We start from the raw sequence: 16,423 nt of genomic DNA on the forward strand, positions 1-16,423 counted from the left end.
AGGAGGTCCCCCACGTTGAACATTGGGATTCCCATTATGTCACTGGCAGGGTGCGGGGACAATAGCTCACGCTTTTACCTAGTTGTGAAACACAATTTAGGATGTTCGTCAGATTTTCCACTTCCTTTGCCAAACTCACCCGAAAAGAACGGGACTGGTAAATCACACTATCTCATTCTTCCTGATAGCTCAAACCTAAAAAGTTAGTATATGATAACCATTGGCTTAAAAAAGAGCTGACAGCTGAAAAACAGCACACGATAAAAGCCTATGCTAAATGAAAGCAAATCTTGGTTGGACCTCAACTTCTTATGCGGCAGGGTGGTACAGTGGGTAGCACTGCTGCCTCACAGCGGCAAGGACCCGGGTTCGATTCCGACCTCAGATGACTGTGTGGAGTTTGTGCATTCTTCCCGTGTCTGTGGGTTTCCTTTGGGTGCTCTGGTTTCCTGTCACAGTCCAAAGAATTAGATTAATTGGATTGGTCATGCTAATTTGCCCCTCTGTGGGGTTATGGAGATAGGGTGGGAGATAGGGCCTATGTAGGGTGCTCTTTCAGAGGGTCAGTGCAGACTTGAAGGGCTGAATTGCCTCCTGCATTGTAGGGATTCTATGATCCTAATCGAGCAAAGCATTAATCGCATATCAGCTTTCAACATGTGGGAATTGAAGCATTCTTTTACCTGGGCACATAACATTTTGAAAGGATACATATGGCGAAGGTAAATGAGACACTTTATCTAGTGAAGGTGGCGGGGGAGGAGGCTTAGGAGTTGGCCATCAAAATTAAGGGAAGTGAGAGTGGAAGTTGCCGAGGCACTGACCATAATTTTTTGATCTTTCTTAGATTTAGGGGTGGTGCAAGTGGACTGGAGAATTGTAAGCATTACAGTCTTGTTCAAAAAAGGATGTGAGGATAAGGCCAACAATTTCAGATCAATCAGTTTGACTTTGTTGGTTGGGAAACTTCTAGAAACTATAATTTGAGACAGAGTTAAAAGTTACATGGACAAATGTGGGTTAATTAAGGAAAGCAAGAATGGATATCTTAAGGGAAAATCATATTTAACTAACTTGTAAGAATTTTTTAAAGAGACAACAGAGAAGGTTGATGAGGATACTGTGGTTAATGTGGTGTACATGGACTTCCAAAAAGCATTGTATACAATGCAACACAACAGATTTGTAAGCAAAGTTGTAGCTCATGGAGTAATGAAATTGGCTGAATGACAGGAACCAGAGAGTAATGGATGATTCTAGGACTGGAGGAAGATTTTCAGTAGAGCTCCCCAGTGGTTGGTGTTGGGGCCATTGCTTTTCCTGATAAATATTAATGATCTAGACCTTGGTACATCGAGAACAAGTTCAAAATTTTCTAGACCTTGGTACATAGAGAACAAGTTCAAAATTTGTGGACAATACAAAACTTGTAAATTGTGAGGACGGCAGTGTAGAACTTCAAAAGGACATGGACAAGTTAGTGGAATGGGCAGACAGGTGACAATTGAAGTTCAGTGCAGAACAATATAAGGTGATACATTTTGGTAGGAAATCCATGGAAAAACAAAGGGCTGTATTCCTAGGTTCCCCAGCTGTGCCGTTCACTGGCAGCAGGATTCTATACGCCCGCTACTTGTCAATGGGATTTCCCATTGAAGCCACTCTACGCTGCTTGGAAACCCAAAGGCGGGGGGGGGGGGGGGGGGGGGGGGGGGGTGGGGGGGGGGGGGGGGGCGCTGCTGGTGGAAATTCTGGCCAATATAAAATAATGGGTTTAACTCTAAATAGGGTTGCAGGAAAAGTGTGCCTAAGCCATTAAAGGGGTGGCAGGATAGGTTCAGGTCGTCATAGAGTCATAGTTGTTTACAACATGGAAACAAGCCCTTCGGCCCAGCTTGTCCAGGCCGCCCAGTTTCTATCACTAAGCTAGTCCCACTTGTCCGCATTTGGCCCCTATCCCTCTATACCCACCCTGCCCATGTAACTGTCTAGCTGCTTTTTAAAGGAAAAATTGTACTCGCCTCTACCACTGCCTCTGGCAGCTCATTCCAGATACTCACCACCCTCTGTTTTGAAAATATTTCCCCTCTGGTCTCCTTTGTATCTTTTGTATTTTTAATAATAATCACTTATTGTCACAAGTAGGCTTCAATGAAGTTACTGTGAAAAGCCCCTAGTTGCCACATTCCGACACCTGTTCGGGGATACCAGTACGGGAATTGAATCCACGCTGCTGGCCTTGTTCTGCATTACAAGCCAGCTGTTTAGCCCACTGTGCTAAACCAGCCTAATAGACAGAGCTAAGCGATCCCACAACTAACGCATCATTTCTAAGCTCTGCAGACCTGTTACATCCAGCCATGGATGGTGCTGGACAATTAAATAACTCACTGGAGGAGGAGCCTCCACAAATACCCCCACCCTCAATGATGGAGGAGCCCAGCACAAATATGAAAAAGACAAGGCTGAGGCATTCACAACGATTTTCAGCCAGAAATGCCGAGTGGATAATCGATCTTGGTCTGCTCCGGAGGTCACTAGCGTCACAGAGTCCAATAAGATTCATTCCACGTGATATCAAGAAATGGCTGAAGGCACTGGGTACTGTAAAGTCTATGGGTCCTGAAAAGACTTGTACTCCAGAACTGGCCACACCACTACCCAAGCTGTTCTAGTAGTTACAACACTGGCATCTGTCCGGCAATGTGGGAAGTTGGCCAGGTATGTCCTGTACAGAAGAAACAGGACAAACTCAACCCAGCAAATTACAGTTTACTCTCCGTCATCAGCAAAGTGATGAAAGAAATCTTCAACAGTGCTATCAAGCGGCACTTACTCAGCAATAACCTGCTCACAGAAGCTCAGTTTGGGTTCCGCCAGGGCCACTCAGCTCCTGATCTCACTACAGGCTTGTTTCAAACATGGACAAGAGAGCTGAATGTCAGAGGTGAGGTGAGAGTGACTGCCCCTGACATCAAGGCAGCATTTGACCAAGTATTGCATCAAGGAGCCCAAGCTAAACTGGAGTCAATGGGTAAACTCTCCATTGGTTGGAGTCATACCTGGCACAAAGGAAGATGGTTGTGGTGGTTGGAGGTCAAACATCTCAGCTCCAGGACATCACTGCAGGATTTCCTCAGGGTCTAGTCCTAGATCCAACCATCAGTTACTTGATCAATGACCTCCCTTATATCATATGAGTGAGTTCTCCCAGTGAGCCAGAGAAGACAGAGCCAGGAGTGAGACACAGCAAAGAATGAGTTTGGGAATTTGAATCTAGGTGGGAATTCGAAGCTGGGTGGGGAGGAAGTGCTTTTTGTGACTGGTAAGTAGTGTTTCTGTTTTTCTGTTTCTTTTCATTGGTATATTTATTTATTTTTTTCTTCGTTGTTTATTTATCTATTTAATCTTTTGGGGGGGAAATTGTAATTGTTGAAGTTAACCGAAGGTTTAAGAAATGGCAGGAGATCTCAGACCCGTGTCATGCTCCTCGTGTGCGATGTGGGAGCTCAGGGACACGTCCACTGTCCCTGGCTCCTTCACGTGCAAGAGGCGTGTCCAGTTGCAGCTCCTGTTAGACCGCTTGACGGCTCACTTTGGAGCATCCGCGATGCTGAGGACGTCGTGGATAGCATGTTTAGCGAGTTGGTCACACCGCAGGTGAAAGGTACTGAGGGAGATAGTAAATGGGTGACCAAAAGATAGAGCACGAGTAGGAAGGCAGTGCAGGTGTCCTCTGCGGTCATCTCCCTGCAAAACAGATATACCGCTTTGGATACTGTTGAGGGAGATGGCTCACCAGGGGAAGGCAGCAGCAGCCAGGTTCATGGCACGGCGGCTGGCTCTGCTGCGCAGCTGGGCAGGAAGAAGAATGGCAGGGCTATACTGATAGGAGACTCCATTGTAAGGGGAATAGACAGGCGTTCTGCGGACGCAATCGAGACTCCAGGATGGAATGTTGCCTCCCTGGTGCAAGGGTCAAGGATGTCTCGGAGCGGCTGCAGGACATTCTGGGGGGGGGGGGGGGGGAGGGTGAACAGCCAGCTGTCGTGGTGCACATAGGCACCAACGATATAGGTAAAAAATGGGACGAGGTCCTACAAGCTGAATTTAGGGAGCTAGGAGTTAAACTAAAAAGTAGGACCTCAAAGGTAGTAATCTCAGGATTACTACCAGTGCCACGAGCTAGTCAGAGTAGGAATGTCAGGATAGAGAGGATGAATATGTGGCTCGAGAGATGGTGCAAGAGGGAGGGATTCAAATTCCTGGGACATTGGAACCGGTTCTGGGGAGGTGGGACCAGTACAAACCGGACGGTCTGCACCTGGGCAGGACTGGAACCTAGGTCTGGTCCTGTGTAATGAGACAGGATTGATTCAGGATCTCATAGTTAGGGATCCTCTCGGAAGGAGCGATCACAATATGGTGGAATTTAAAATACAGATGGAGGGTGAGAAGGTAAAATCAAGCACTAGTGTTTTGTGCTTAAACAAAGGAGATTACAATGGGATGAGAGAAGAACTAGCTAAGGTAGACTGGGAGCAAAGACTTTATAGTGAAACAGTTGAGGAACAGTGGAGAACCTTCCAAGTGATTTTTCACAGTGCTCAGCAAAGGTTTATACCAACAAAAAGGAAGGACGGTAAAAAGAGGGAAAAGAGGGAAAATCGACCGTGGATATCTAAGGAAATAAGGGAGAGTATCAAATTGAAGGAAAAAACATACAAAGTAGCAAAAATCAGTGGGAGACTAGAGGACTGGAAATCTTTAGGGGGCAACAGAAAGCTACTAAAAAAGCTATAAAGAAGAGTAAGATAGATTATGAGAGTAAACTTGCTCAGAATATACGCAGCTGGGCAGGAAGAATACATAAAACAAAAAAGAGTGGCTAAGGTAAATATTGGTCCTTTAGAGGATGAGAAGGGAGATTTAATAATGGGAGATGAGGAAATGGCTGAGGAACTGAACAGGTTTTTTGGGTCGGTCTTCACAGTGGAAGACACAAATGACATGCCAGTGACTGATGGAAATGAGGCTATGACAGGTGAGGACCTTGAGAGGATTGTTATCACCAAGGAGGTAGTGATGGGCAAGCTAATGGGGCTAAAGGTAGACAAGTCTCCTGGACCTGATGGAATGCATCCCAGAGTGCTAAAAGAGATGGCTAGGGAAATTGCAAATGCACTAGTGATAATTTACCAAAATTCACTAGACTCTGGGGTGGTCCCGGCAGATTGGAAATTAGCAAACATGACACCACTGTTTAAAAAAGGAGATAGGCAGAAAGCGGGTAATTATAGGCCAGTGAGCTTAACTTCGGTAGTAGGGAAGATGCTGGAATCTATCATCAAGGAAGAAATGGCGAGGCATCTGGATGGAAATTGTCCCATTGGACAGACGCAGCATGGGTTTATAAAGGGCAGGTCATGCCTAACTAATTTAGTGGAATTTTTTGAGGACATTAACAGTGCGGTAGATAACGGGGAGCCAATGGATGTGGTATATCTGGATTTCCAGAAAGCCTTTGACAAGGTGCCACACAAAAGGTTGTTGCATAAGATAAAGATGCATGGCATTAAGGGGAAAGTAATAACATGGATAGAGGATTGGTTAATTAATAGAAAGCAAAGAGTGGGGATTAATGGGTGTTTTGCTGGTTGGCAATCAGTAGCTAGTGGTGTCCCTCAGGGATCAGTGTTGGGCCCACAACTGTTCACAATTTACATAGATGATTTGGAGTTGGGGACCAAGGGCAATGTGTCCAAGTTTGCAGACGACACCAAGATAAGTGGTAAAGCAAAAAGTGCAGAGGATACTGGAAGTCTGCAGAGGGATTTGGATAGGCTAAGTGAATGGGCTAGGGTCTGGCAGATGGAATACAATGTTGACAAATGTGAGGTTATCCATTTTGGTAGGAATAACAGCAAAAGGGATTATTATTTAAATGATAAAATATTAAAACATGCTGCTGTGCAGAGAGACCTGGGTGTGCTAGTGCATGAGTCGCAAAAAGTTGGTTTTCAGGTGCAACAGGTGATTAAGAAGGCAAATGGAATTTTGTCCTTCATTGCTAGAGGGATGGAGTTTAAGACTAGGGAGGTTCTGCTGCAATTGTATAAGTTGTTAGTGAGGCCACACCTGGAGTATTGTGTTCAGTTTTGGTCTCCTTACTTGAGAAAGGACGTACTGGCACTGGAGGGTGTGCAGAGGAGATTCACTAGGTTAATCCCAGAGCTGAAGGGGTTGGATTACGAGGAGAGGTTGAGTAGACTGGGACTGTACTCATTGGAATTTAGAAGGATGAGGGGGGATCTTATAGAAACATTTAAGATTATGAAGGGAATAGATAGGATAGATGCGGGCAGGTTGTTTCCACTGGCGGGTGAAAGCAGAACTAGGGGGCATAGCCTCAAAATAAGGGGAAGTAGATTTAGGACTGAGTTTAGGAGGAACTTCTTCACCCAAAGGGTTGTGAATCTATGGAATTCCTTGCCCAGTGAAGCAGTAGAGGCTCCTTCATTAAATGTTTTTAAGATAAAGATAGATAGTTTTTTTGAAGAATAAAGGGATTAAAGGTTATGGTGTTCGGGCCGGAAAGTGGAGCTGAGTCCACAAAAGATCAGCCATGATCTCATTGAATGGTGGAGCAGGCTCGAGGGGCCAGATGGCCTACTCCTGCTCCTAGTTCTTATGTTCTTATAAGGTCAGAAGTGGGGATGTTCGCAGATGACTGCACAATGGTCAGCTCCATTTGCGACTCCTCAGATAATGAAGCAGTCCGTGTCCAAATGCAGCAAGACTTGGGCAATATCCGGGCTTGGGCTGACAAGTGGCAAGTTACATTCGTGGCGCACAAGTATCAGGCAATGACCATCTCCTATAAGAGACTATCTAACCACCATCTCTTGACATTCAGTGGTATTACCATCGCTGAATCCCCCACATCCTGGTGGTTATCACCGATCAGAGACTGAACTGGACTAGCCATATTAATACTGTAGCAACAAGGCAGGTCAAAGGCTAGGAATCCTACGGCGAGTAACTTACCTCCTGACTCCCTCAGCCTGCCCACCATCTACAGAGGTCAGGAGTGCAATTGAATGCTCTCCACTTGCCTGGATGAGTGCAGCTCCAACAACACTCAAGAAGCTTGACACCATCCAGAAAAAAGCAGTCCGCTTGATTGCTCCCCCTTCCACAAACATTCAAATCCTCCACCACCGACGAACACTGGCAGCCATGTGTACCACCTACAAGATGCACTGTGGTAACTCGCCAAGGTTCCTTAGACAGCACCTTCCAAACCCACGACCATTACCATCTAGAAGGTCAAGAGTAGCAGATGACTGAGAACCCCACCACCTGGAGGTTCCCCTCCAAGTCACTCACCACCCTGACTTGGAAATATATCGCCGCTCCTTCACTGTCGCTGGGGCAGCACCCTGGAACTCCCTCTGTAACAGCACAGTGGGTGTACCTACACCTCAAGGGCTGCAGCATTTCAAGAAGGCAACTCACCATCACTTTCTGAAGGGCAACTAGGGTTGTGCAATAAATGCTGGTCTAACCAGCGATGCCTACATCCCGTAAATGAATAAATTAACAATGGGAATTCTGACGTTGAACCTTGAGATTGCTGTTACATCGTTGGTGGGGTCTGGGGACAATTGGAACGGGAAATCAGGCTGGCATAACCCGCACTTTGAGACTCAATTTCCCGCTCCTGTCACCGGAAACAGGAGCGGAAATTACCCCCCATCATTTAACGAGGCAGGAAGTTGCAGCAAAGCTATTCTCAGCTACTCTCCTCACTCCCAAAAACACTTGTCTTGTTTTGTTTCTCACCTTTACCTACAATGGAAGGGCCCTCCTGTTGATTCCCTTATTTCCCTTTTCTATTACTTTGTTTTTATTGTTTTCATCCACGGATCTTTAATGGAGACTGTGGTGAATGTATTCACCTAATGCATGTATGATACTGTAGCCTGTGACCTATGACCTGGAAGTGGTGATACGAGCTGCTTCCAGGTACTGCACTGTAACCCCGGTGGGCTCCGCCTCTGGCTCCGCCCTCACCGGGGCCATATATAGACCGGTTGCCTGTGAGCGGCAACTGTGTACAACCGACTCTGGCTAGGCAAGTTCATGATTAATAAAGCCTAATGTTCACTCGCTCTCTCTGCCTCTCGGTGAATTGAAGGTATATCAATTTATTAATCATAGACAGCACTATGGAAGCCGCTCTAAAGCCAGACAGGCTGGACAAGTATCTGGAAACCCTGACTCTACTCACGAGGAACTGCAGCTATCGAGATATGACGGCGGAAGAACACATGAACTCACAGATCCGGGACACCTACGTGGTGGGGGTCCGCTCGAACTACATCAGGCAGCGCCTGCTGGAAAACGGGACATCCGACCTGCGGGACACGGTAAAGCTAGCTGTCTCGCTAGAGATGGCCTACCAGAACCTCAGTGCGTTCCCCGTGGGCCTGGCGAATCCCTCGTGGACACGTCGCAGGCCTGCACCGCGCGTCTGCCAGCCCAGCCCGGGGAACCGTAGTGCTACTTCTGCGGCCAGGGCCAACACCCCCGGCAGCGTTGCCCAGTCCGTAAGCAACGTGCAGCGACTGTGGGGCAAAAGGAGCACTTCGCGAGAGTCTGTCTGGGCCGACCTAAGGCTCAGAAATCGAAAACGCACCAGGCCCGACCTGCGGACTCGCAGCCCCACAGACCCCGCAATGTGGCTGCGTGCCTGCCCGGAACGCCCCCGTCAGATGCGTCATCAGCATCATGCGACTAGTGGGGGCCGCCATCTTGGTCGCCGGCCCCAACACTGACTGACACGTGCGACTCATGTGGGCCGCCATCTTGGCCACCGGCTCCGGCACCGACCGACACGGACCGACACGTGCGACCGATGGGGGCGGCCATCTTGGTCGCCACCTTCGCCCCAACCCGACACGTGCGACGTATGGCCGCCATCTTGTGATTCTACTGACCACACAGGCTACCCGCAGCTGGGCGCAGTCACTCTCGACCAGTCGCAGCCAAAACAGCTGAAGAACGCCATGATGGTCATCTGGGTCAACGGGCACGAGACCCCCTGTCTTTTCGACTCCGGGAGCACGGAGAGTTTTGTCCACCCTGACACGGTAAGGCGCTGCTCCCTCCACATCTACCCCACCTCCCAAACAATCTCCCTTGCCTCCGGGTCCCATTCGGTTCAGATCCGGGGGTACTGTATCGCCAATCACGCGATGCAGGGCGCAGAGTACGCTCGTTTTAAGCTCTACGTCCTCCCCCACCTCTGCGCCCCCCTACTGCTCGGATTGGACTTTCAATGTAATCACTGAAGCCTGACCTTACAGTTCGGCGGACCCTTGCCCCCCCTCACGGTGTGCAGCCTCGCGACCCTCAAGGTCTCCCCCCCCTTCACTCTTTGTGAACCTCACTCCCGGCTGTAAGCCCATCGCCACCAGGAGCAGGCAGTACAGTTCCCAAGACATGCGTTTATCAAGTCTGAGGTCCAGCGACTGTTGAGTGAAGGGCTCAGAGGCCAGCAACAGCCCCTGGAGAGCGCAAGTGGTGGTCGTCCGGACCGGGGAAAAGAATCGGATGGTTGTGGACTACAGCCAGACAATTAACCGGTTCACGCAACTGGATGCGTACCCCCTCGCCCGCATAGCGGAGATGGCCAACCAGATCGTGCAGTATCGTGTGTTCTCAGCGGTCGATCTGAAGTCGGTCTACCACCAGCTCCTGATCCGCCCGGAAGAGCGGCACTACACTGCCTTCGCAGCAGCCGGCCGACTCTTCCAGTTCCTCAGAGTCCCCTTCGGCGTCACTAACGGGGTCTCGGTCTTTCAGAGAACGATGGACCGAATGGTGGACCAGTATAGTTTGCGGGCTACATACCCGTACTTGGACAATGTGACCATCTGCGGCCATGATCAGCAGGACAATGACGCCAACCTTCAGAGGTTCCTCCAGGCCGCCCAATCCCTCAACCTCAGATACAACAAAGAAAAGTGCATCTTCCGTACTACCCGACTAGCCATCCTCAGCTACATCGTGGAGAACGAAGTCCTAGGGCCCGACCCCGACCGTATGCGCCCCCTCACAGAACTCCCCCCTCCGCACAGCCTCAAGGCCCTAAAACAATGCCTGGGACTGTTCTCATACTACGCCCAGTGGGTCCCCAACTATGCGGACAAAGCCCGCCCACTTATTGGAACCACCAGTTTCCCCCTGACGGATGAGACCCGCTCGGCCTTCAGCCGCACCAAGGCCGACATCACCAAGGCCGCAATGCACGCGGTGGACGGGTCCATCCCCTTCCAGGTAGCGAGCGATGCGTCAGACGTCGCCCTGGCCGCCACACTCAAGCAGGTGGGCAGGCCAGTAGCATTCTTCTCTAGGACCCTCCACGCTTCGGAACTTCGACACCCATCGATCGAGAAGGAAGCACAAGCCATAGTGGAAGCCTTGCCGCACTGGAGGCACTACCTAGCCGGTAGGAGGTTCACCCTCGTCGCCGACCAGCGGTTGGTCGCCTTCATGTTTGACAACGCACAATGGGGCAAAATAAAAAACGACAAAGTCTTGAGGGGGAGGATCGAACTCTCCACCTACAATTACGATATCAAGTATCGTCCTGGGAAGTTCAACGAGCCCCTAGATGCCCTGTTCCACGGCATATGCGCCAGCGCGCAAGATGACCGACTTCGGGCTATCCACGATGACCTCTGTCACCCGGGGGTCACTCGGCTTACCCACTTCATTAAGGCCCGCAATCTGCCCTTCTCCACCGAGGAGGTCAAGGCAATGACCAGGGACTGCCAAGTCTACGCGGAGTGCAAACCGCACTTCTACCGGCCAGACAAGGCCCGCCTGGTAAAGGCCTCACGGCCCTTTGACCGCCTAAGCATTGACTTCAAAGGGCCCCTCCCCTCCACCGACCATAATATATACTTCCTCACGGCCATCGAGGAGTACTCCTGCTTCCCCTTCGCTGTCCCCTGCCCCGACATGACCTCGGCCACTATAATAAATGCACTGCACAGCAGCTTCACACTGTTCGGCTTCCCTGCGTACGTCCACAGCGACCAGGGCACATTGTTCATGAGCGATGAGCTACGTCAGTACCAGCTCAGCAAAGGCATCGCCTCGAGCAGGACTACGAGCTATAACCCGCAGGGAAACGGGCGCTGGAGGGGTAGAACACGACTGTATGGAAGGCCGTTCTTCTGGCCCTCAGGTCTATTGATCCCACGGTGGGAGGCGGTCCTCCCTGATGCCCTCCACTCCATCAGATGACTCCTCTGCACAGCCACGAATGAGACCCCTCTCGATCGTTTGTTTACCTTCCCCAGGAAGTCCATCTCCGGGGTCTCGCTTCCATCTTGGCTGACAACTCCGGGACCAGTCTTTCTCCGGAGGCACATGAGGAGCCATAAGACTAACCCCCGGGTCGAGATGGTCCAGCTGCTCGACGCCAATCTCCAGTAAGCCTACATCGCGCACCAGGATGGACGGCAAGATACGGTCTCCCTACGGGACCTGGCGCCAGCTGGTTCCCCTGCCAACGCGCCCCCTTCCTCGCTGCCTGCTGCCACCCCCAGCGCCCCGTACGCTTCCCTGGGTCTCCTGTATTGTCCCGCGCCGACACTGCCGCCACCCATCACCCCCCTGCCTACCCCCACACCCCAACCGTCTCCGACACGCCAGACTGAGGCTCAAGCTCCAGACACAACTCCCCTGGAGTCACCACCTGCAACAACCGTGCCTGCCGCACCGCCAGAGCTGAGGAGGTCGAAGAGAACGATCCGGCCTCCAGATAGACTGAATATGTAATGACCCTACGTCACCCCGCTGGACTTGATATTTTTAACAGGGGGTGAATGTGGTGAATGTATTCACCTAATGCATGTATGATACTGTAACCTATGACCTATGACCTGGAAGTGGTGATACGAGCTGCTTCCAGGTACTGTATTGTAACCCCGGTGGGCTCCGCCTCTGGCTCTGCCCTCACCGGGGCCATATATAGACTGGTCGCCTGTGGGCGGCACTCATCTGTACAACGGACTCTGGCTAGGCAAGTTCATGATTAATAAAGTCTAATGGGGCTTTATTACCATGGGCTGTTTTAGCACAGTGGGCTAAATGGCTGGCTTTTAAAGCAGACCAAGGTAGGCCAGCAGCACAGTTCAATTCCCGTACCAGCCTCCCTGAACAGGCACCGGAAAGTGGCGACTAGGGGCTTTTCACAGTAACTTCATTGAAGCCTACTTGTGACAATAAGCAATTTCCATTTCATTTCATTCATGTTCACTCCTCTCTCTGCCTCTCGGTGAATTGAAGGAAATTTAGTCGAGCAGAGGAAGTGAGGAACTGAAACATTTCAAAATAGTACACTGTGCCAAGGGATTTTGAACAGCAGAACCCATATTTTATGGGCGGGATTCTCCAATAATGGGGCCATGTCCCGATGTCGGCGTAAAAACCGGCGCCAACCACTCCGGCGCCAACGGCCCCCGAAAGTGAGGAATTCTCCACTTTCTAGGGGGCTAGGTCGGTGCCGGAGTGGTTCCTGCAGCTCCAGCTGGCGCCAAAGGGCCGGCGCAAGCTCGCACATGCACGGAACGGGCGGCGTATTTCCGCGCATGCACGGAACGGGCGGCGTATTTCTGTGCAAGCGCTGGCCCCTGGGAAATATGGCGGAGCCCTACAGGGGCCCAGCATGAAGGAAAGAAGGCCCCCATGGAACCATCCTGCCCGCCGACTGGTAGGCCCCGATCGCGGGCTAGGCCACCATGGGGGCCCCCCCAGAGTCGGATCCTCCCCGCCCCCATCCCCTAGGACGGTCCTGCACACTTACCAGCCAGGTCCCGCTGTGGGTGAGGTGAGTAATTCACGCCGGCGGGACTGGGCAAAATTTGATGGCCACTCGGCCCATCGGGGCCCGGGCGGAAGTGCCGCTGTCAATGGCCCCTGACTGGCGTGGTGGGAATCCCGCCGGCACCCGAAAAATGGCGCCGAAGAATAGGGAAGCCGGCGTCAGAGTGTCGGGGCATCGAGGCGGGATTCACGCCTCCCCCCGGGGATTCTCTGACCCGGCGCAGGGTCGGAGAATCGCGGCCTCTAGCTCTCGAGAGATTGGAGGGATTTGGTTCGAATGGTTCAATGGTGGGCTTTGGATTGGCCAGGGACAATTTCCTGCCCGGCAAGAAATAGTGATTGGGTTCTGCCAGCTGGGGTGTTCAGAGGACCCAGCAGAAAGTTTCTGGACTCTGAAAGGGGAAGGTGTGTTTGCCGCTCTCTCTCTCACACTCTCTCTCGCAAATTCTCTCAAATGTTGGCCGCTTGCTGTTGCTGTGAGTCTGCAGAGAAGCCACTGGACCCTCAAGGTGGAAGTACCATTCTCTCTCTGTCCTGCTGCCTGTTGACTAAAGGCTGACTTCTCCCGACCCTGATTTCATAGAATTCACAGTGCAGAAGGAGGCCACTTGGCCCATCGAGTCTGCACCGGCTCTTGGAAAGAGCACCCTACCCAAGGTCAACACCTCCACCCTATCCCCATAACCCAATAACCCCACCCAACACTAAGGGCAATTTAGCATGGCCAATCCACCTAACCTGCACATCTTTGGACTGTGGGAGGAAACCGGAGCACCCGGAGGAAACCCACGCACACACGGGGAGTACGTGCAGACTCCGCACAGACAGTGACCCAAGCTGTTATATCCAAAGATATTATCCAACTGTCGGCCTTGTCTAAAGGAAAAATCTAACTGGAGGATGTCCATCTGAAACAAAGATCCTTGTCCTTTTGCTTGTAGGATTATTTTTTACACCTCTCTTTCCCTCTGTGTTTTTTTTGCCTTGTGTGTGTGGAGAGGGTGCGGTGAGTTGGGGGGGGTGGGGGGGGGGGGGGGTACAAAGCAGTAGCAGTTAAACAGCTACATTTGTTGCCTATTTAATTATAGTTACTTTAATTGTTTTGAAATTTTCACACCTGGTGACTTTCGTTATTGGGCAACCAAAGACTTGTGTATTTTATAAATTAGAAGTTAATTTCAACAGTGCTGTGACTCCGGTCAAGAAGGGCTGGAACCGACCATGGGCAAGCCCAGGATGTCGGAACAACAGGAAATGTGGTTTCTGGCCTTTCTCTCACACCCAGCTTCTGCCATTTCCCCTCTCCCCATAAAATACAGGTCACTAATTCTATACTCCCCCACCCCCTCCCACTTTTTAAAACAATTTAGAGTATCCAATTAATTTTCCCAATTAAGGGGCAATTTAGCGTGGCCAATCCACCTACCCTGCACATGTTTGGGTTGTGGGGGCGAAACCCACGCAAACACGGGGACAATGTGCAAACTCCACACGGACAGTGACACAGAGCTGGGATCGCACCTGGGACCTCGGCGGTGTGAGACAGCTGTGCTAACCACTGTGCCACCTTGCTGCCCTCCCCCACACACTTTTGTTCTGAAACACTGCTCCAAACCTTTCTTCTCTCTCCCTCTCCCAAAGTGCTTCCCCCAGTCACTACCCTAACCCATCTCCTTGAACATACTGGTCCCAGCCTCGACCTTCTCTTATATCATTGACCAGCATAATTCTGGTTCTGGCATCTTCCCTTTCTCCATTGCTGCTGGAAACATTGCTTTCCTAGCCCCTCAACCCACCTCTGCTGAAAGCAGTTGCACCTTCCATGGGCCACTCCAAACGCCTACCTCCTGCTGTGCTTGTTTATTTTTTTTCTCCCATAATAATCTTTATTTGTGTCACAAGCAGGCTTACATTAACACTGCAATGAAGTTACTGTGAAAATCCTCTAGTCCCCACACTCCGGCGCCTGTTCGGGTACATTGAGGGAGAATTCAGAATGTCCAATTCACCTAACAAGCACGTCTTTCGGGACTTGTGGGAGGAAACCGGAGCACTCGGAGAATACCCACGCAGACACGGAGAGAACACGCAGATTCCGCACAGATTCCCAAGTGGGAACCGAACCTGGGACCCTGGTGCTGAGAAGCAACAATGCTAATAACCGTGCTACCCTGTCGCCTATTTTACTTTGAGCGAATATCGTCAATCACAGCAGGATTACCTGCAGAAGAGGCACTTGGGGGGGTGGAGGGGGGACATTGTGTATTTGTTCCATGCTGATTTTAACTGCAGACAAATGTTTCCAGATTGGCTCTGTCAAATCCAGATAATAGACGTGCAAGTAGCTCATCCCACTGACACCCTGAGACCCGCGTCATGCTCTTCAGCACTGTTTCTCAAGCCTTTTTGTCTAGTTTAGGTTATTTTACATTGTGATCCAGAAAAAGAGAACGATCATTGGCCAACATGAAGAAACTGTCCCTTCTCCTACACTTTGAAAATGTAAAAAGCCACTTGATTCAGACAGGGAGCAACTGATAAGCTGCCTTCAGAAGCGATTAGCTGTGAGCAGAGTAGCTACTTACGGTGCAGCGGCAACACTCCCCACTTCGGCGACGAAGCTTGAAGGGACGTAACCTTTCTCTTGCTGCTCCATTTCCCTACTCGCATCTATTTTCCTGACCAATGCCCATTCACCTTCTTGTTGGAGAACTTCTATTTCTTCCCCTTTTTTGATGAGAAGGTCGTCTGCAGTGCGAGGTTTGTAATTGTAAAGGAGAACACAATGAGATTGCTGAGCAGTTCTATTCTCGTACCATAAAGACGCCGCTTGTTGGTTTGGAACTGATGTTTCCTGCTTGCTCACATGAGAACTCGACTGGCAGCAAATGCAGAAAGCAGAGTCTTTTTTACACAGAGCAGCACCCATGACTATCCCCAGGTTATTCAAAGGTCCTTGTTCTCACTGAACATCACTTCTGTGAAATTGCTAACGCCTAAACAGGAAATACTGAGGAGCAAGTTTGGAACTGGTTCTACCTGCTCTTAAGAATTCCCTGCTGTATATGTAACTGCAGTTCAGAACTGGATTGCGAGGAAGAGAATCTGATTGAATAATACCAGTACTGAGAAAAAATAGTAGAAAACACAGAAGGTCTGATATTTCCACGTGGCAGTCTCATTAAATATTTTAATACATGTAATGGTCTATGAACTGTGGCAGCGTGAGTGGTCATCTTGGAATTTGATTATAAATAAGTTCTGAACATAATTACAGCCTATTTTGATTTGGAAACATTGAGTAATAGTGGTCAAGATTATTGGATTGGATTTGTTTATTGTCACGTGTACCGAGGTACAGTGAAAAGTATTTTCTGCGAGCAGCTCAACAGATCATTAAGTACATGGGAAGAAAAGGGAATAAAAGAAAATACATAATAGGGCAACACAACATATACAATGTAACTACATAAACACTGGCATCGGATGAAGCATACAGGGTGGAGTGTTAATGAAGTCA

At 50.1% G+C, this 16,423-nt stretch overlaps 1 protein-coding gene across 1 annotated transcript in view; it reads right to left on the reverse strand.

Moving 5' to 3' along the window:
• The window catches only part of LOC140410672 (tyrosine-protein kinase Src42A), a 105,033-nt gene extending 89,191 nt beyond the window's left edge, over nt 1-15,842 (reverse strand). Inside the window, exon 1 of the mRNA XM_072499053.1 lies at nt 15,489-15,842. Coding sequence (XP_072355154.1) covers nt 15,489-15,832 — 344 coding nt within the window. The 5' untranslated portion in view covers nt 15,833-15,842. The remainder of the gene's footprint in view (nt 1-15,488) is intronic.
• Nucleotides 15,843-16,423: the final 581 nt, after the last annotated feature.

Source organism: Scyliorhinus torazame, chromosome 4 (genome assembly GCF_047496885.1).
Source record: "Scyliorhinus torazame isolate Kashiwa2021f chromosome 4, sScyTor2.1, whole genome shotgun sequence".
Lineage (NCBI taxonomy): Eukaryota > Metazoa > Chordata > Chondrichthyes > Carcharhiniformes > Scyliorhinidae > Scyliorhinus > Scyliorhinus torazame.